The 23,282-nt window shown below is 32.6% G+C and overlaps 1 protein-coding gene across 5 annotated transcripts in view; it reads left to right on the forward strand.

Moving 5' to 3' along the window:
- LOC126748124 (IQ motif and SEC7 domain-containing protein 1) overlaps positions 1-23,282 on the forward strand; it is an 84,727-nt gene that overhangs the window by 24,475 nt on the left and 36,970 nt on the right. For 4 of the 5 annotated variants that reach the window (XM_050457144.1, XM_050457147.1, XM_050457148.1 and 1 more), the window contains exon 2: positions 5,195-5,553. The exons of the other annotated variant lie outside the window; for it this stretch is intronic. In XM_050457144.1, coding sequence (XP_050313101.1) covers positions 5,261-5,553 — 293 coding nt within the window. In that variant the 5' untranslated portion in view covers positions 5,195-5,260. The remainder of the gene's footprint in view (positions 1-5,194; positions 5,554-23,282) is intronic. 5 annotated transcript variants of the gene reach the window in all.

The raw sequence follows: 23,282 nt of genomic DNA on the forward strand, positions 1-23,282 counted from the left end.
TAATGCACAACTGAAGTACCTCCTTTTGAGTATGCGACATATCTCCGAAATCAATCATGCGCAAGATTTCGATTCTTTCACGTTTGGTTAATTTTCTCATATTTCATACAATAACTGTAGGTAATAAAGTGTAATTATTAATAAAACATGATGACGGTGCTTTCGCCTCTCAAAAAGAACCAACACCACTTGCAAATGTAAAAATACTTCAGTTAGTTGCACCAAAATACATTCTCTTTTGACACTGACAACAACAACTAAAAAACCAAAATACCAACATTTAATTTAGATAGGTATTTCTTTAATTTTACATTTTATCATAATTTTCGTTCAAAATTGCTTATGTAACCACTATTCATTTGTACCATATCCTCTGTAAAAAAATGCGTTCTTTCTGATTCTGCATTAAAAAATGGTGGTTTCCATTTAAAAAACATATCGATGACGTCATCTTTTTTTTTGAGTAGCCTTGTATATTTAATTTCCACGTAGAAACACCCTAAACCCAATATTAAAATCGACGGGTTCGGGCATTTTGTTCAGAAATGGTTCATTTCATTTTAATTGAATTTATCCGCTAATTTACGGATGCACTGTATATTAAATCTTTCGAGAATTTCTATAATTCTATGTTTAAGAATTTTCTCAACAATTTTCGAAATACATGCTGGGATCGGTGAAACAGGTTTGAAGTTATTTACATTATCGGTTATTCCAGATTATGTAGTTGTATGACAATCCCTATTTTCAGGATTTATTTGGATCTACAATGTATGTATAGAAATTTTCTCCTAACTTCTTTCTTTCCAAGTTCATAGGTATCAGTTAAAAATAAAAACATAGATTGTTCTTTAAAATGGCTTTCATTTAAGTCATCAAAATAGTTTGAAGTTTCCGCATCTTCCGTGAGATTTTTCCCGTTTTCCGTCTTTATGGTGTTTATAGATTTTTTTTTTGGAACGATTTCTACCACATAAGTTATTTACAGTTTTCCACAGTTCCACACTTGCATTTCTATATTTATTTATTTTCAAAGCTATTTAATTTTTTTCATTTGTCGATTTTTCAAATCTATGCAACCTTGATATTCAGTATAGTGCCTTTATTAAAAGATATTTAAGATTAAGAATATCTTATCTATCTAATAAACAAAGCCGTTCCGGATACATGTTTATATAACTTTTTGTCGTAAAATTACTCGAAGAATCGCCTGTCAAATTTATTGTACATACCTGCTTAACACCCTGTATAGTTCAGTACAGGATTGGTTATACAGCTTGCTAGTTTTGGAAAAGTGGTATATTCTATAGATATGGTTTTGCTAATGTTATATAATAACAATATAATGAATTCTAAGCACAAGCTATATATAAGAATATGATGTAAAAAATGAATGACCCTCTTTGAGGTGCTCAACTTTCATTTTTTCTATTAACGGCCCTTTGGTATTAAAAAAAACTTTGAAATAAGTTGACCAACCATTGAAATTTGGAACCAAATTGTGTTTTTTTGGGACACTTTATGTTACATGCCTAATCACAAGAAAGATAAATTTTAAATGTTTTTCTATTTTAGAGCCATTTGGTATTAAAAAACTTTTAAACATCTTAATACTCCAATTAAAATTTAGATATATTACAAAACGCATATCCACAACAATAAATTGCAACTCACTTATGTAATTATGACTTATGCCTGTGGTTACGAATTGGGTTATCATTCACATCTAAGCACCCTAAGTCACAAGCATACATATTATATATATACAGGTAAACATCAATGCAATCTTCAAAAAGTAGTATACATTTTAAATACAATATATCATATAATAATACACAGAATTATCATAATACAAACATACCATATTTACAGAGATCAGCTACTTCACAGTTAAACAATTAAATGATATGGTTACTACGTAGGTAAATATTTTACTTATTTTAGAAATACAAATGAGATGTGGGGTTGTTTCTGGGTCTGTTTGAACATACGTGTTCTTGTGTAGAGTTTTATAATTATATTATTGTTCTGCATATAATTTAATACTTTTCTGAGATAGAGTTCTCTTATGGTTAAAGCTCCAAGGTTGGTTCGGATTGAGACATAACTTCCACAACTTGGAACAAAATTTCGGTCTTCAGGAACATCTTATATTACATGTCCAATTAAAAAAAACTGACATTCTGAACAGTAATCATATTTATCTAATGTAAAATTCATTAGATATCGTAGTTCTCTATTTGGATTGGTCATTGGCATTTAAATTTTTTCTGGAAAGGTGTTAATTTTTATATACTTAAGGCATTAAAGTACAATGAAATACTTCAATTAGGACCAGGAAACTTATATGCAGGATGTTACTTATACCCAACTTGATTTTTCTTCATTGTGGTTTATTCCCAATTTCTTGGTTTTATCACTTTGTGCATCAGATGGGCTTGTACCAACTCTCTCTTTTTTAAGTGATTTTTCTAGAAATTTTAGTTTATGACATTACAAATTGATACAGATTATGATATTGCAGAATTGATAAACTTGTGTAGCTGTGGAACAATTTGCCAGATGGCAAGACTAGATGCAAATAAAGGTATATTTTTTCTTACTCCTTCCTGTATTTCAACGTCAATGTCAGAATAAGAGTAATGAGTTGCAGTAATGCAGCTTCAAATTTTTTGTACTGGTTATAAGAATAATCAATTTTCCTTTTTATCTTCAGTATTTTCTGGCATATTTTGTTCTTGATGCTCTCCTTTTCAATACTCAACTTCAGATCTGTTTTCCATGTCATTTTTTGCATTTTTTGGTGAATTATCTTGATAACACTGAACATATTTTTTAGATCCTTCAGACCTTCATATTTTCCTATTCTCTGTATCTCTCCAAATATAGAGGCCATACTATGGATTTCGGTAAATTTCAAGCCCTTTCAAAATTGAAAACCCATTGGACTCCTATTTTTCTAGATTCATTAGACATCCATCTCTCGTCGAAAACTATATCTCATTTTAATGAAATATATTCATATTCATATGATTTACGAAATTTAAATTTTATGGTTTCAATAAAATGAGAAGTCATTGGTCAAACATTTATAAAAAGTCATTGAACATTGGACATATGCATTGAATGTGTTTAAAATGAGAACCAAGGTAATACCGTCTAATGGGCCTGTTTAATCAAAATATGAGAGAGTGAGAAATTATGGTTTTTCGCCAATCTCTCTTTTTTACCAAATTAATAACGCAAAATATTTAAAAAAATTTCCAAGGGCTTAAAAAATGTCTAAACCGTTAACCGCTATTTATTTCTAATGAATAAACCAGTTAACCAGTCTGAAATGGCTTATAATTTGAGCTTTGAAAAGTGAAGAAACAATTCCTTTAAGAAAAATCATTTTAAAATATGTTCGTCTCTTGACAATGATGGTCTAATTTCAACAAATTGGTTAAAATAGTTACACCCCTAATAAGGAGGATGCGGAGGATAAGGGGATTGCAGAGGAGCTCTTTGAAATATGCTATAAGGCAAATGTTTTGTGAAGATTTAAATGTCTTTTCTTTTTGTAAACCCATTAACAAGGCCTTGGAATATACAGATCAAAATATGTGCATAAAAATTAAAAAATAAGTTTTTTCCTCATGAAAATGGACCAAACAAAAATCCTAGTGCGGTCCTGTCGTTCCGCTTTACATAAATTATTTGATGGTTTTACCGCTACTGCGCACACCTCTGCGAGCGGAATTATGAATTATGTGACAGGGCCGCACTTACATTTTTCTGATTTTTTTTCAAAAATATGTTAATAGTGTAATTTAAGTTTGATGAATGTATAGGTTTCATTTTAACTGTTGCAAATAAAGTCCAATCAGAATTTTTATTTTATTCGAGAGTTACAATAGGAGAGAGCTTTATAAAGAAATATATCAAATATATTATATGTATATATATTTCATATAATAAATAAAATCGTCATTTTTAGATAACGCATATCAAATTTATGAATAAAATAATTTTAGAATGTACGGAATAAATGTGATAAGATAAATTACTTGCAGTTTCAAGTAAAAATATTACATTTAATTATAATCTTTCCAAAGCAAAGTGGCATTATAGTACAACCAGTATAAAACTATAAATCTTAATTTTATTAGACAGTATTAGATCAGGTAGTTCTCGATTCTCGGCTATAACGGAAACGTTTAAACTTTAAGCCCCGGTGACGCATAATTGTGTTTAATTTATAATACTATCCCATATTAAAAGCACGTACCAAAACGACTTATTGAAAAAGTAAACCAACAGTGGTCATGAACCGTTATGCACCTAATATACTATATTGATACTTACCGTGAAAACAACGAATATTGCAGTCAGATTTATATTACAGTTCACCAAACGTGTTTATATTCCGCGTACAAAAGAACAATCGCTTTAAAAAAACAACTTTAATGTTCCATTGAAATATTAAGTGACACGTATGGTTAGCTTGTATGTAAGACGACCCTTATTGGTAGCTGGGACTTAGGACAAAGGGCATTGTAAACTACCATATTGTAATTTATTTTTTAAATAACATACGTTACTTACGAAATGGAAAATCACTAAGAACGCTTTTGCTGTAAAAAAATTCAATGTCAAAGCTTTGAGGATGTTATAAACAACTTAAATAGATTAATAACGTTCAATTGAGTCAAAAAATGCGCATTTGTAAATCTATGTCGTGGGCAAATGATGTAATTGGGGACTTATTTTTTATCGAAGGACCAGAAAAAATAACGTAATTTTATAGGATTTGGGGTTTTAAGGAACACTTTGACATTTTAATCGAGAAACTAAGTATCCTATCTCTGTAAAATTTGAAACTAGAAAATTGAAGCTGTTTGAAATCATTTTTTTATGATATAAACTACACATGCGTATTATAGTTTTATACGCGATCACATAGTCTTAGGGAGTGTCCCAGGCAAAAGGTTTTATTTTAAGATGGTCGTATTTTATTTCTTTGGCGATCTACTTTAAATTCAACATGTGTAGCTTTAATTCTCAATTTACCGGCTCTTAGACGATGAAAAAACTAGAAAGTTTATGAAACGCATATCGTTGAAATTGATTCGAAACTTATAAGATACGACCATCCTAAAAAAACCAATTTCCTTGGGTCACCCTATATAACAATCTAATTCTACATGCTTAGGAGAACAACTATGGCGACCTACAAACACTATTAAGGTTAAACATCAAATAAAAAAAGACAATTAAAATGCGAAGTCGTTACTCCAGTTCTTCTCAAGGACGCGATAATTTTTACTCGAACGTTTACACCCAAAGTGATTCGCGCAGTAGACATTTAAGTCCTGCCAAAAGTGACACTACTATAACTTCCTTGACAGATGTGTGTGACAGACGTGTGGTGCATGTGCGCAGGACAGGGTTTCATCACGAACGCGTTCGAATCGTTTGTACCACTAGGAGGCAGCATGTTAGTCGCTTAGTTACAGTATCTGATGTGTGCCATACTTTACCACCATTAAGGAAACATGTTACTGTTGTCAGGTTAGAAACTTTTACTTATTTATTTTATTTAATTGTAAAAGAATCAGTGAGACGCCCCAAAAAACTTTTGTTTGGTAGGGAGTTCCGCATTGAGAGAATGCGTCAAATGAAAACTACTTATTTAACATTTGAAGTGCGCATATTTATTGTACACATGCGCCTGCTTAAAAATTGGACCGTCTGCGTTGAGTGCATTGGCAGGGATAGGCAAACATTTTACCAGCCAGATCCGTTCGGTTTCATGGTACATGTGGAATTGAGTCAGGGCCGGACTGGAACGAATATAGTTTCTAAATTTAAGTCAGAATAGGCAAGCTCGCAGTATTGTTAAAAAGGAAGTTATTTAGGAAAGATTTACTTCCCCCCTAAAATTAAAACTCGGGGAATTTACGTTTAGTTTCTAGGGATCATTGCGGTTTATAATAACTAATTACTGCTTGTATGTTTTAAAAAATTTCCACATACACTTATGTAGGTTTGAAAGCATATTCTACAATATAAGTAGTTCACTTATTTAGACTTTACTCAAGAGATTCTACTCTACTACAGGCGTGAAACAAGCCTTACCGACAATCGAATAGTATGTCAAATACAAAAAAACATTAAACGCTTCGTTTCTTAGTCTTAAATAGGGATGCGCACAACGTGCATTTTCAGCTAACGGTCATTGAACATCTCGCAAATAAAATATACAGCTATGATTCATTCAGGTCTTGAGTGCGGTGCCTTAGCTTGCAAGAAAAATCTAAAGTAACAGGTTTAAAAGAGAACGATAGCGTCTCCTACTACCCTTCTACTAACTCGAGTTGGTAGACCCAGTTATCCCTCTCAGTCGTTGATCATCCTTATAATTGATTTAATTTTGATTTAGAGTAAATTCAGTTGAAATAAAAAGATTTCTGCTTCGAGTCACAACCATTAACAACAAAAAATACTAAATACGTTTAAAATTCTAAAAACCACAACATAGAAAGATATGTGCTAGGAAAACAGACGTTATATACCACATTTCAGTTAATAATATGTTTGCGCAATATATGTAAATAGTCCTATAAATAAGTATTCAAATGCCTGACTGGAATATTCCTGAAATATCAAATAATGTCATGTATTTTGTGTTATGCCTCATGGATATTTATACTTCTGCTAAAATACCGATATTTTAATGCTGGGAAGGTTTCGTCTGTTTTTTTTTGTCATAGTAGTTAATTTAAATGAAGGTTCGGCAGTTCTATATGGATATGGTGTATAATATTTAAAATCTCGTTTTCATTAAGCTATAACCATCATGTCCTAAAAAGAAATTTCTTTCTTTTTATTGTTTTATGAATTTGGCGCGTCCTTAGGGACGCAGCTTTTAAGATTTACCATTTTAAGTCAACAAAATCGAGCCGTTATCGCGATATTTCAGACCCCAAGAAAGAAAGTGGGCGGCCAATGTAAAAGATGGAACGTTAAGTCTTAAAAATGGCTCTTTTGTCCGAAATAAAAAAAAAACAAAAATTAAATAAATCCAACACATTTGCATCACTCGACCTTTCTCTGGTGGCATGCAGCATTAAATAAATTTTAGTCATGCATGCGCATTAGCAGAAGTTCTCGTCTGCAAACAAGTGGTACCGACTGAGTGATGATAATTGTATATCAGGTGAGAGGGAACAGTTTCAAGAGTTTCAGCGTCATTAATTTTGAATTAATACAAGTTCTCTCTTTTCCCTTAAAATCTGATATAAAGTTTTGACTGTGAGGATGCCCATTTATGAATCTATGTTGCGGATAAATGACGTAACTGAAGACTTATTTTTTTACTGGACCAGAAATAAAATATATAAATTTGGGGTTTTAAGGTATATTTTGACATTTCAATAAAAAAACTAAGTCTCCCATCTGCCATTGTCAAATTTAACCAGAAAACTGGAGCTGTTTTAAATAAACTTTTTTATTGATGTAATCTGCACATGGGAATGGGAACTGAAAAATCAATTCATCTCTTTGTTCTTCCATATGTCTAGCTTAAGATTCTGGTTCTTTTGTACATTAATTTTGATTTAATTGAACCCCTCCCTTTTCCCTTAAAATCTGAAATGGAGAAAGTACTAAGCAATTGAGAAATACCCAATACCTCTTATTAAACCGATTATTTTAAACATTATAACGATATTTACATATTTTCTTCAGTATTTTACTATTCACAGAATAATTTTGAGATATTAAAACATCTGCGACATACATAGTTTTTTACAACTTTCACGCCCACGCACCAGCTGGTAGCGATGGCAGGCAGGTTATTAATATTTCGGCTAAACATGATTTAATTTCTATTGGTCTTTTGGCTTCTATAAAAATTGCATTTCTTTTACTGTAAAAGATTAACATTCTAATTGTGGCATATAAAAGTACAATAATATATTATTTTTTTAATTTTACTTTTGAAGTTTTAATTACGGTCCTTTTATTTATTATGTTTCACATAGTTTTTGAAGGATTTCTTGAAGTCAAAGTTACTCTGTCATTAGCATTAATTTTTTCCATACAATAATTTAGAAATGAAATGATAATATAGAAAAAAGTGTGAAAAGTTCAATTTTCATTCCTATATCCCCATCACCTTCTGATCTATTATAAAAAATGGTAATAAAATGATAGAACTTTACGCACAGTAATGGAAAAAATACTCTTTTCTAAATTTTGCAAGTGACACAAATCCTACTACGGTCCTGTCTCGTAAGAATTCATCGGAAATAAAACGTCTTTTTACGCTTGCGTATAGAGTCGAATAAAGAATTCGCGCGCATTATCGAGCGGTGAGTTCTGTAAAGTAAGATCTGTTACTGGAAGACAGGCAGGCATGCTTTGCAAATTATAAATTTCTTTGAAAGTAACAACTATTTCTCTGGGTCACAGTTTGGTTTCAGGAAGGACAGGACCACAATTCTTGGTATTCTTGACCTAGTGACCCGGATTTTGGAATCCTTTCATAGGCTGCAATTCAGCACTGAAGTGTTTTGCGACTTGAGTAAGGCGTTTGATTGTGTGGACCATGGGATACTCCTAAAAAAACTACAGAGGTACAAGTTCTATCCAGAGAGTGTTAAGTTGATCCAGTCATAACTCGAGAAGAGGGTACAATCTGGGAGGGTGTCTGGGGTTTCTTCGGGGGGAAGTGTTAATATGGTGTTACTCAGGGTTCCGTCCTGAGACCGACACTAATTTATATTAATGACCTCACAAGCATTGAATCAAACGCCACATACACACTCCTCGCCGATGACACCACGGTCTCCTTTGCAGCTGACACACTTGCGGACTCTCTAAGGGATTCCAGGTCTGCACAGTCGCCAGTTAGAGTCAACAGGCTCCTGCTTAAAGAAGCAAATACCGGCAGGTCTGTTTTTGGTCTTAGGGACACCCGGGCTGAAAACGCAGATATGACACTGTGAAATTCATAGGGGTAAACCTGGATCCCAAGCTTCAATCAATGGGGTCAACATATTGACTGTCTGAATAACCTGTCAAAGAATCTATATGTGCTCAGAAACCTAGCATTGAGCGTTTCACATGAGATCTTAAAAACAGCTTATTATGCCACTTTTTACTCTCGTCTGACATATTATGCAATATTGGTCTGGCGGCATTCGGCGAGTGCCAAGAGTTAAGTCTGCAACGTTACAACAAATTGCCAGATAACTCACCTCTCTCGACTTCGAAGATCTTTCCACAACTCAATTTAAGAGTAAAATTAAGGAAATTTTAATAAGTATAGTGAAGAATGTCTGAAATTTCAATTTTAATCTGTGTATGTTTTTTATTTTTTTAAATTTGTATGTAACTAAAACTTAGGTTTCTTTAAATAAAACTATTGTCCCTTTTTTATTCTTTCGTAAGTTATGCTATTAGCAAGTTTATATCAGTACATAAATTTGAATTTGAAAATTGAACTTTTTATTCACACTTTTTTCTATTTCATCATTTAATTTCTAAATTACTGTCTGGACTGGTCTCAAAATTGTGTTTTTCGAGAGTAATTTCTTCAATTACAAAGAAATTTAGTATTTTTCATGTTTTCTTCGGTAGCAAAAAAAAGATTATTATTCATATGTTTAATCATTCATAAATGAACTATCATTTTTAAATTTGCTACATACTAAAATAACTATTTTACTTTTTTTTGTATTTAACCTGAAATAACAGCTTTTGCAGTTTTGACTACGGTCCTGTTTGATTATCATTTATAGGAATTAAAAGACCTTATTGCGCATATGCGTGAATGCGCAGGCACTATTGAGCGGCCAGTTTTGTAAAGCGGACGACAGGACCGTAGTAGGACTTCTTACAAATAGGACATAGTGGACTGAAAACTGCAGTAAAAGGTTTAAATTCAATTAAATTATTAATCCCTTAATTTAGTTACAGGTTCGTATCCTGGGCGGTACAAATTTCATGCTCAACTTGAAGATTTCCTTAATTATTAGACATACGATGATTAATTTTGGGGCATGGCCTTATTTATTTAAGGTTTTTTTCTCACTGATACAAATATCTACAATTTTTAAATTTAATAACTTCTTTTATTAGCTTCTCAGCAATATATAGGCTTTCTCCATAGGGATGATATACAGTTATTCTATTGCATGTATTATTTATATGAGGCACTTTTCGAGTATAACGTCCACAAAAAAAGAGAAGTGAAAAAAATTAAATTTTCTTCACAAATATCATGCTTACATGCGAAATTTAAGCCCTTTTCGTATCTCCGATGAAATGCATACTGGTAATTGAATTCGCACTACCCGATATAAAATAATTTAATACAAAAAGTTGCTCCAGTTACATTAAATTTTAATAGCGTAGCAAAGCTTTTTTTATTACATACTTGGTCGTAATAGCTATAACTAAAACATCAATAATAATAACGGCCTGGCGTAAACTCACGAGTGCTAGCGGTAAAAAAAAACTGTTCAAATTAACCTGCTCTTTACACAAGACCGCAATAGCGTATAAAAATAATATTAGTCAATTTAAAATTATCGACGGCATAAAAGAGGAAATATATTAAATACTGTAATTTTAATAAATAATTATATACAATATATCACCATTCTTGGAGTGGAGTAAGCGAGTAAGTCAGTGAAAACTACCCGAGTTTTTCTGACAAGTATAAACCAACGAACCCAGACATATAATAATAATAATAATAAATGGCTTTATTAATTTATAAGGAAAAAAGTACAAAGCTCAACAAGAAAAATGGAGTGGCGGTATCCAACTGAAGCTGCTCATACAACCATCCTAATACATTATTCATAAAAAATTACTCGATGCAATGGTAATGACTTTTAGTTTAATATTATGTAGGTAATACGTATATAAACCAATTATAAAGTATAATCCAATAATCACTGAATCTAATATTCCCCAAGCTAACTTTATTAGTACCGATTCACTTGTATGGAGGGATAGTAAGAAATCTCTAGTTTTTTTATGGAAACTAAAGGAAAATGAAGTTCTGGTAATGCTAGAAGGGAGCGAATTGAATGCATCAGTTGCTGAATAGCAAACATCTTTTAAAGAATTAATTGTGTCTTGGTATACGGTACCGACCTCCCTGACGAGTCCCCACCGAACCCGCAGCATTGAAATCAGAAAGAGTGTTGACTCTGGCAAATGAGTTTGTCTGACTTTAAAGACCAAACACAAATATGTAACTGGTATCTCTCTTGTAGTAAGCCAGCCAATCCACGCCCAATCCACCGGTAAGGAAAATGTTCATTCAGGTATCGCCGCACTGGCAGAGAAAACTGTGGCAGCATAAATGTCTTGCATAAATCAAATGTTCCGACTTATGGCTAGTGATACATCTTCTAGTAGTGGGTTTGACTGTTGTTCAAGGAAGTTTAAATAGAGGGGCCCGTTCAGATTAGGAGGAAGTTCAAAAGGACCAATAAAAAACCAGATATCACACCACACTAAATATTTACCTTGAATACATGCTGAAAATGTCGTTCCTTTAGAGCAAGTGGATTTTCGGAGTCCCTCCTCATCTAGTAAATGTCGCCTTATCGGTGAAAAGAAGGTCTTTAAGAAATTCCTGGTTTTCGGATTGTTCATCTAGCATAAATTGAGCTAATTAAACTGTAGGCGAACTGGTAAATCTTGAGGTAGCAAATTTTGGACCAGAGTATAGTGATATGGACGAAAACTCTCTTTCTTTAAAATTCTCCAGATAGACGATGGGCTTATTCCTGTTGCCGTACTTAACCAACGAGTACTGATATATGGATTTTCCGAAATACGAGCTAAAACCTCTTCTTCATCATCGACGTTGATATTTTTTAGAGCACCATTTAAGGTTTTAGGACGAAAACACCCTGTTTCGCCTAGGCGGGTATAAATACGTCTGAACAGTTTGGGATTGGGTTGTCTTCGATTTGTGTATCATTCTGAATACCTTCTGGCTGCACCAAGTCCACTATAATTTAACTGAGCAAAAACGCAAATCATAACACGCATTTCACTGTTGGAATTCACCACAAAATTTGTAACTTTCCACATAAAGTCGCCAATTTTCAAGACGATACCGCTTAAAATCACAAAATTATTAAGAAATTTCAAATTAAAATTCCAACTTTAAATACCCTGTATCTCGTTAACCTGCAGCATTTGTATAAGACATGTTAAGCTTAATCACCATAAATTTCTTACTACTCCATATTTATTTCCAAGTATAACTATAGAAGTCTTACATGGGGCCGCTATCCTGGGTAGGGTTTTAGGGTTACATTACAACATTGAAGAATTTCCGAGATTATTTGCCTATAAAAAATTTAAACTTCCGCCTAAATGAGCTTCGAAACTTGCAAGCGAACTGTTAACTAAAAATTGTCGACAATATTTCCGTATCTTATTTTATATAGGCTAATTTTTGTAAACAGTTTTCCACAATTCTTCTTTTGTTATAACGTGCAAAACTTAACTAAGTACATTATAGTAGCAATATTCTTCTTCTTCCGCTGCTATCTATTAATAGATGTTTTCAATCACTTCTCACCATTCTTCCCTATCTATCGTGATGTGAATTAACTTTCAAGATTCCTCGATAGATCTACGTTTCAAATGATTCCAGTCTTTTAATTTTTTTAACCTTCAAGATTCGGCCTTCCCTACTATACAACAGTACGTATCATATTTAACATTTTGTGAATCTTATTCTGATATTGAGTTCAAAGTCAGAGTTCGTAAAGACGTTATTTATTTTAAGTCTCATAATTGAGCTCCTCGCTTTTTATATCCGCCATTTGATTTGTACGTCTGAAGACGTAACGGAAAAAACGTATAATATTCGATATTTGAAAGTTTCGGATTATTCCTAATTAAATATATAACTCATTTAATTAGGAATTAAAAAAAAAAATATGTTCATGTTAATTCTCATCGGTGTCGCCCGTGCATTCCAACTAGGTCCAGGAGCCTTTGGACGTCATTCATATTATCTGCTATTAGAACTGTGGTCATCTGCATACCATATATTGTTGATCCTTTGATGCCTAATTGTTGTCCTTCGAAAGTTTCTTGGAAGATGTTTTCAGAAAAAATGTTAAACAGTAGTGGGGAGAGGACACGTCCTTGTCTTACACCTTTAACAATTTTCTGTGCCTTTTTAACTTCGTTGTCAAATGTAACTTCAGCTGATTGGTTCCAGTACAGTCCACCATTCTTATTTAGTATACTAAGAACATTAAAAGACTAGAATTAGTAAACAACAACGTTGTTTCAGTCCAACATGTGCACAGGGGCAAGGGGGGTGTTTGGTTTACAAACATATTCATTGATTCTCTGTTGTCAAGTTTACACACATTATCAAGAGGAAATTTTTGAAAAATTCTTGTATATCAATTCATATAATAATGTTAATTTAACTTATTGGTGTTAGATTTTGGATTAAAAATAAAAAGTAGAAATAGATATATTTTATTCTAAGCACAAAAATATGATCTTCAAAGCAAAAACAAAAGTATTAACATTCTTATTCCTAAAACCCCTTCTAAAAAATGTAAAATGGCAATACCGCAAGCAAAAACCGATGTCATCTTGCCAAACGGCTTTGTGTTTACATTTGGCATTTGTGACGTTCTGTGTTTTTTCTTTAGTTTTTGGTTGAAAAAGGAAAAAGATCTCATGTGAGTGTTTTTGTGAACTGTTACGATGGTAAAAACTTGTACTGTTTGTGCCGCACTATAGAAAAAAGGTGATTCACGCCGATCTTTTCACAAGTAAATATTGATACTGCCATATCATCATGATGCTGTCATCATAAACGTACTTATAGTCAGTACGCTCTACCCTAACACACAAGTAATAAAAGTTCCCCGGGTAAGAAACCAGCGGCTCTCAAACAATTTTTTAATTTATATTTTTATAAGATTTTTTTTTTAATTTGATGGGTATTAGTATTAATTTCTATGGGTGTAAGTAATAATATTTTATTTTCTACTAAAATAATGAAAAAAGACCTAAATAGGCTAAAAAGACTTATTATATTTAAAAAAAAAACGTTAAAAAATATAAACAGAGGAGCAAACATATAAACATTAAAAAATTATAACATTAAAGGAAGTTTAGTCTGAACCTAAATACATTAAATTAAGTTTAGTCTGATTTTGAAGATATGTCAGTGTCGGAATAATTAGATTCATTACTACTTGAATAGTCGTCTGGGCATATAATTAGGGGTCGTACCTCGTCTATCACTTGCTCGGTTTCATAGTTTTCAGCTATAATTTTTTCTGTGTGATTTATAGATTTTCTCCATGTTTTTTCCTTTATTTGATGTAAGGATTCTTTCCATAGCTTAAGGACACTGGCTTTATCGGTTGTTTTGAAAGCGTGCTTATCATAATAATTTTTTGCTATGCCCCAAATCAACTCAATTGGATTTTATTGGCAGTGGTAAGGCGGTAATCGCAGGACTTATTTGTCATGCCCATATTTAAGAGCCATCTCATATCTCATCGATAATGTACTTCTTATTATATCTGTACGTTATACATCTCTGCAGCAAATCAGACTTTAAAAATATATCATCATGAGCAATATTTTTTTGCTCTAGCCACGTTTTTGTTTCCTCTTTCTTCCAATTGCTAGTGGGAAATTTCTCTTCTACTCTGGAATGGTATGAGGCGTTGTCCAAGACTATAATAGAAGGATTTTCCGACCGTTTGAGGAGTTTCTCTTCAAACCAGTGTTCAAAAATATCGGCATCCATATTTCGGTGGTAGTCGTCTGTTTTTTTCGTCGAAGAGAAAATCAAACTAGCGTCGGAGATAAAGCCCTCATTTCCTGCATGTAGCACAATGTACCTTTTTCCACAACTAGAACTGCTGCTGGGATCTTGCCATGATGATTTTGATGAGTTCTCTTTGGCAAAAATCCAAGTTTCGTCTAGAAACACAAATTGTTTGGGATCTTCCGAGTTTTTATTTTTCAGATATTTTCTCAGAAAATTCAATCTTTTTGTCACTACATGTGAAAGTTCACACAGTACTGTCCATTATTATTTTGGTCTTTTTGTAACGAAATCCCAAACCCTTTAGAACTTTTGCCAAACTAGTTAAACCAATGTCGCAAAGTTCTTTGTCCTTTATTATTTGTAGTATGGCAGCCATCGTCACGTGTTGTTTACTTTTATACATCTCTCCTCCTCTTAATTCTCTTAACCTATTTTTTCGGCACTATATTTGGGTTTTGTGCATTTCCCAGAATTTATAATTCTTTTTTAACCCAATTCTACCTCTTTTTTACCTTATTAAATCATAATAAATATTAGGTTACACTAATAAATAATAATATTTAAACACATTAGTATAAAAAAGCATTTCCTTTAAGAAAAATATTAGTACCCTTTAAAATAATGTTTTTAAACCGCTGGTAACAGTCGTCCAAACCGGTACTCAATATAAATAGTGAATAATACGGCTATAAGGAATTCATTGTTTAACCGGTCCACTTATACCCCGAGATAATCCGTTATGTGTTAGGGTAAAACGAGCCGACTATATTAAGAAATCTATAATAATTATAAAATATTTATTTTCCCTAAAAAATGCTTTTTATTAAATAGGTACCTTTACTCTAATGAAGTACATTAAAAAACGTATAAAGAGTTCATAATTAAATGCATAATCTATTATTAATAAATATTTATCATGTAAATATTTTTTGACGACGTCACTGGTAAAGATTCCTTGTGTGTCGTTGGAATCAACAATGCGATTACGCGGCGTTGCGATGTTGTTGCCTTTTTCTCTAATATAGGGACATTATCTGCATTCATTTAACTTTAATATTGACTTCTTTATAGAGTATCTTATCATACTATTAAAGAAAATGCTTCATATTTTATTAAAAACGAACAGTAGTATTGTTTTGTGCATGTCAAAATAAGTGACTAATTTTTATAATATTATTAGCATAATATATTTAACAAGCAAACAAACCATAGTTCCATGACAACGCTAATTCTAGCCTTATGCTCTAAGTTAGTATAATCTGTGTAAGCTTAATATTTGACGGGCATAGGGACTTACTGGCTGGTCTGGAAAGTCAATTTTGATTACTACTCAGTATAAATATGAAGGTTCGGTTTGACACACTTGGTAAAATTTTGGGGTTGAATGAATATTTCCAACATTGGACAATTGTCGAGTATATTTACGGGTAAAAAAATTGATACTTTCTCCTTGTACTATTAATGGAGAAACCTTGAAAATTATCTGTTATTCACCTGAAAATTTACGATTGGCATAGGTAATTAAATGATATATAAACCGCGTTAACTGTAATCCGTTGAGCCTTTACAATAATAATGTGATGGATGCGGTTTAAAAATTTAATCTCGATTATAATAAATCTTTCCCAAGTCTAGTTTTTAAACGAATATTAAAGACCGAAAGAAAGCCCGCGTTCTCGCCATATATTAAAAAGTAAGGTAGTTTCTAATTATTATATTATTTAAGAGATTAGTAGAGCGAGAAGTTTAGCATACCGAAAGAAAATGCATTTGGACGTCGTTTTATTACAATTATCAAGGTAATATAACCAACTGCAGAAAGCAGAAAGATGTTAATTATAGAAAAAATATCTTGCTTAAATTCATGATCACCGTTATAACGTGCACTGCAGCATTGAAACGCCAGCAAATATCATATATATTATTAGTTATTATTATTATAACCAACAGTTACAAATCATCCTATTTACACACTGTAAAAATCAATATCATTGTGAAACTAATAAAATATTGACGGGGTATGTAAAGACAGAGTTGGTATTTTTTTTCTATAATTAATAATTAAGTTAAGGCAAGGTGATGGCGTTGTCCACAAGGCCCCACATTATCTTTTGATATTTTAACATTTTGACCATCTGCTCGATGATTTGGGTTACAACGTACGGTCGCCTCTAGCCCTATAAAGAACGAAACCATAACTTTTAAACACATGGCCTGAACGATATTTTATATTATATTAAAGTGTGATTAATTCTTATGTAATTTAGGCGATAGCAACTTAATATTTTTTGCCAGTGTTGAACCATTCTTCAAAGATAAAAAAAAAGAAAATCATCAAGAACACTATCGTTTTTGCCTTACTTCATCATTTCCTGGGTACGTATGAAATGTATAACATGTAGGAAATATTTTTATCTACATTCGTATAAAACACCCCCCAGTGTGCCTTTTCCACCCCTTAAAAACTACTGACCGTATGAATTTTTCAACCGTGAAAAGTACATTTCGGCCACATGGCCAAAATTTTCCCTTCTTGGATATTTTATAAATTAGGGGTTATTCTTTACAATGTCACTATTGATTTCATCCCCTTTTTAAGATTTGTTATAATAGAAGAATTACGACTACAGCTTCATTAAAAATAAAATGTTCCCTTTTCAGCGAAATTTGATTCTATTTTGGAGCGCTCGTCCAATCTGTAGGGATGAGAATTTAAGAGGCAAATCTTTGTTTTTTAATTGGAAAATAAGGGGTGAAAAAAATAGTATGGTTAGTAAAAATCGATTTATTTCTTTTGCGGGTGCAACTGCATGTTATTACTGTTAAATACCCGACTGTTAAGGAAAAAACCCCTTATCAAATTTGCACACAAAAAAAGTAATATAGGAGAAATATTCTTCTGCTTAAAAAAGTTATTTTTTTTGTGTATAGTCCTGATGATGTTTAACTATAAAACGCCACCTGTGTGAATATTATTTTTGTCTTCTCCTATCTGTTATTTTATCCCCTTTATGCTCTATTTTATTAAATATTTTTCACTTGATTTGGGTATTGGTAGTTTATTCAGGAAAAGTGGAAAAAATGAAGAGGCTGCTATATCATTTAACTTCATAAGAAGTTGATTTTGGCTCCGATGATAAAAATGATAATAGCTATTTCCATATGTAGTAAAAAATCACCGAAATTAAAATTCAACGATTTTGGACCGGTACTTAAAGCAAAATAATTAACCCCTTACGTAAAGTGTAAAACTTTGACACAAAATGCCATATTTACTTACGTCGCACTCAACGTAATTACGTCGCACTCAACGTAAGAATGATAATATTGTATCTCTTTTTCTCTCTTTAAATTATCTGATATACATCTCTGAATCCTAATCATTATGAGTCAGCTTAACAAATACTTGAAAAGCAATTGTAATTCATAATTAACTGTCGTAATAAAATGCAATGTATCATAATTTAAAATGTATCTATTCAGGAAATATATTAAATTTAAACAGGTACTGGATAAATTCAACTTTCTAATTGAGATATTAAAAGAGGAAAATTTGTAATTTAATTACATAAAAGATAATAATGGTAATTGTTAATTGTTGTCACTATATATATATATATATTTACCTTGAATTAGATTAAACAATACCTTAAAATATAATTAACTAATAAATAAAGATTACGAAAACTTAACACTTGTCTCGTATAATAAATCAGTGTATACAGGTCTGGCCAAATCAGGTCTTGAGTGCGGAAATCAATTGCAATAAAAAAATCTAAGTTAAAAGTTAAAAAGAGAATGCTAGCTAGCGTTTCTCTACTCCCCTTATATGATTTTCTATTGCATGTTAATGCATCGATATTTCGGTACCCAAGAAAGAAATTGGTCAATCATGTGACATGTCCACTGTATTGCGACTTAATAAATTCATATTTATTTTTTAGGAAAACAAATGGTACAAACCTTCGATTCCCAGTCCAACCTACCAATCATGCAATCCTTCCCAACCCAACCCAATAACTTATTGCGTGTATAGTGCTACTCGCCTGTAAAGTATATGTAAGTATAACTCCACTTATTTATGAATCAAATTTCTTCTCACATCCGTCTAAAGAACCCACAACATTCATTACAGGGAGATTCATTACATACCAAAGGGATAAAACGTCATTTTCTGGGGGACGTTGTCAGATCTGAAGTAAAATCATGATGTTTCTCTGCCAGCTAATTTCTCGTAGTATGATGCAATGTTTTTTTCAGTCAGAAGACCTGATTCGTCCTATTGTAAGCAAGCTGTTACTAATCCGAGTGTGGTCTGGTATTCACATTCTGCCTACCCACGATCTGCTTTTTCATAGTTCTATTTTGCAGAGGATCAAAGAGTTCTTAACTGTATATTCCATGATATTAATGATTTTATATTCCAGTTGTTTCAGCTGCATAGAAGTTGCTGAGTCAGTCTTACATCCATAACATGCATTACAGGGTTGTATTCCCAGAATCTACAACGTGGGGAGACCAAGGGAATAAAATGTCTTAATTTTTTAAGTGAAGTTCTCAGATCTGCATTAAAATCATCATATGTTTCTCTGCCAAGAAATTTCTCCTAGTATAGTTTCATTTTTTTCTTCACCCAGAACACCTGATTTGCCCTATTGTAAGCCAGCTGGTACTGATCCCCATGTGGTATCCACATTACTCCTACTCTTTTGCAGTTTCAGTTTGCAGAGGATCAAAGAGTCCTTAATTCTTGTGTAGTCCAGTTGTTCCAGCTGTGTAGGTGTTCCTGAGTCAGACTTGTCAATTTTTTAGGCTTATTTTGACATGTTTCCAGTTTTTCTGATCAGGATCTATATTGACTTATGTTGGTCTTAGCCAGGATATTATTCGATTTGTTGTGGGATGGATGGACTCCATGATCTGTTGATACATGATATAGCCTGTATGTGTATGGCTTGTAGGTAATTCTCACAAGAGGTGAGACACAGCACCTCAGTTTCTTGTCCGAAGGACATTAAAGGAAACCTCCAGTATCTAATATTAGTAAGATATTATATTAAAGCCATACAAATTCATAATTCTTAAGATGATTTTGGATCCATATCCGGGACATGCACCATAAATAGGACATTCGCAGGACATGTTAAAGATGTAGATGTATAATATTTTTTTACGTGCATTCTTTAATAGTGCAAAAAATAAATCCAAGATTAATGCCAAGAAGAAAGCCCTATTTCCTCTAAGTCTTATACTAAAATATTATATTAAATTATATAATGCTATATTAATCTCTTTTTGCCATTTACCACGCCACTGTAAGGGTATACAAACAGCTGTGTTTGAGACACACGACAAGATGCTGGCTGGCTCCTCGGACTGATGCCGCTGGTTACCAAATTGGAACACCTGTCCCTTTCTTATACAAGGTGTTCGACGCATAAATCCTACCTGCGATAATCTATATCCTTTAAAAGGTTGTGGATGAAATTTTAGATATTTAGAGTCATAAAACAAGTTGATAAATTTATAGTTTTTGCTTTTGTACCTGATTCATATATCACCCAAATAAATAATTACAGTTATTTTTTTTATGAATTAGTGTGACGATTTTCAATAAACCAGTTTTCTTTCCTGAGAGACCTTATAGTTACAAACTTTCCCAGTGAATGAAACATATTGATCCCTAGCATTAGCTTTTCTTCAAATATTGAACCTCACTTATTTTTCTGTGATAATATAATAATACACTGACGAGTTGTGGGTTTGCTATATTCGACTCTTTTCTTCTTCAACTCCGAGAGATAAATGAAAGAAGATAGATACGAAGTCATGTGATCATTTCTTGTGTTTTATCATTTATTGTTTCAGTCTTTCTGCTTTTAATTGCAGTTGAGCTTGAACTGCGGTAGAATATCATCACTCACAAAACCGGAGTTTTTCTACCTTATAGTGTCTTATTTTAAGCAGCCTTAAGTGATGTCTAATCATCCTATTGTAATTTAACCTTTCGTTCAGTACTTCGAGTTCCATAAATCTACTTTTAAGTAGATTTATGGTAGTTAATATACCAGTATGATGTTAGGACAATTAAACTCAGTACTAGACTCAAACATCGTTATGTCAGGTCTCGGAAGTTTTGTTATCTACATTAAACTTCATCTTGATGCAGAGGATATTGCTAGACCAAGTGATCCGTTCAGCATGAAGTTGGGTCACCTACAAGTTCCCTCGTAGCTTTTTCTCTAAAATGAAGACTAGTCATTTTTTTTGTTCGGTTTTCTGACATTACATCTGTCATTTCATGACATCTTGAAGCTATTGATTAACCTTATAGTAATCTATCCTTTTCTTTATAAAACTTATAAATCTAATGAATTTGGCTTCTGCGTGGTCCGTTTCTCAGGCATCTCACTGAAATGCCAGAAGATTGATTGATGTTTTGTTTTCTGATCCATGCAAGAAAGTAAAATAGACATAATTAGAGTAGTTCTTTGAATTATGACAACTTTGAATTTGTGTGTACTTGCATTATGAGTGCCTTGGTCCTTTAACTCCCATAGTGATCTGTCCTTTTCTTTATAAGACTTATCGATCTAAAGAATTTGGCTTTTGCGTGCGGATTGATTAATGTTTCTTTTTTTTTATCCATTCAAGAAACAGAGGAAATTAGAGCACCTCTTTAAAGTCTGTGCTTGCATCTAATTAGTGATATGGTCATTATTGTTTACATATCATTCTGGCGCACTCGTGGTGTTGGATCTTTCTTTGTTATTTTTGCTGGCTACTTGGATCTGTGTGAATTCTGTGACTCATTCAGAATGTTTAGCAAAGATTTTCGTAAATGTAGCTATGGATCCTTTAATCTTTATTCAATTCAACCTTTTGTTGAGGACAAACCTGATTTTATGCAGGTATTGAATGCAGCAATATGACGTTGGGCCAAGTTTCCTTAAAGTTTCTCCGAAACACTCTAACCATTGTCCATGTAACAAGCTAGACAACAGAAATTCTTTCGTTTCCAGATATTCTTTTGTGTTTTTTGAAGTAGAGCTCACTCTGGAGCACACGTAGTACTTTCTTCGGTAATTTAGTAATAGGCAATGGCAGGCGGTTAAACCGATAAAGCCTTTGCTGAATTAAATATTGTTTTGTACTAGGCACTATAGTGTTTTAGTTGTACACTATTTTAAGCTCCCTGTCAAGGCTGTTCTTGAAAACAATTACAGTTTCTTTGGATAAGATGTTCCATGGATATACTACTCGGTTGGACAAAAAGTTTCTAGCAATTTTCTTCTTTTACAATTGTTTTTGAGTGTGCAGAAAGATGGCCTTACTTTTGCTTCCGGATATTTCCAATTTGACAATTATATGTCCGTTCAAGACGTTGAAAGTTTCTATAAGTGAGATCTTATAGAAACTTTCAACGTAAGTCTCCTTTCCATCAAAGTTGATAGCTGCCAGCTTCTCCGGGTAAAGGAGGTATTTTAATTCAGGAGGGATTTTGGTTACTCTTTTTTGTACCATCTCTAATATTTCTATATCTTTGATATACTATGGGTTCCACACACAAACTTATAAATGTACCTGGACTGCCAATTCAATGAAAAGTAAATGAGCACTACTAGGGGGCCGCCATTTTGCGTGATTGTGTCCTTTCGATGTTGGTCACTCTGACAAATTTTAGTTGTGCCAACTGCAGGGAAACAAAACAATTAAAGTTTTTGAGAGGTTATCCGAGGTTGGAAGTAATCCTCACCCAAAATGAGACAAAGTTTTAATCATCTTGGAATAGATGCATGCACTTTAAAATATTTGTTTTATTATTCTGATAATCTTGAATCTTATAAATCCTAATACCATGAAAATGATGATATTCATTTAAATTTTCACTTGTATTTACTTAACAAATTCAGTTAAAAACTCTTTTATTTTCTTTCTATTTTTACTATTAGGAGTTTTACTTTCCTTCCATGTACAGTGTTTTCACATTAATAGGTGCAACTATCTATAAAAATCAAACTATATATGATTTTATGAGGGTTTGTAATTAGCAAGGGTTTATCTAGTAAAAATATGTTATTCTGTCAGCAACTCTATATATTATTTATTTATTATTTATCATAAACAACACAGATAGACAATTCACAATAATTCGGTGTTGAGAAACTGATTGTGATACATTATTAACGTATTAAATAAGGAGAAAGATACATCGCCTGTTCTAGACGATATACCCAAGCGTCGTTTACAAATCGCCAAAAACTAGGCAATCCCCTATCACACGTCAGAGGTCAGCGTCGTCAACTTTATTACCGTTATTTAATCTATTTTTTGTTGGCAACACTAAAAACGTTCAGAGTGACCAACATTAAAAGGACACAACCACTATAAAAATGGCGGCCACCAGGCAGTGGTCATTTTTGGGTATCGTGGCCGTATGCAT

The sequence above is a fragment of the Anthonomus grandis genome, chromosome 22 (assembly GCF_022605725.1).
Source record: "Anthonomus grandis grandis chromosome 22, icAntGran1.3, whole genome shotgun sequence".
NCBI lineage: Eukaryota > Metazoa > Arthropoda > Insecta > Coleoptera > Curculionidae > Anthonomus > Anthonomus grandis.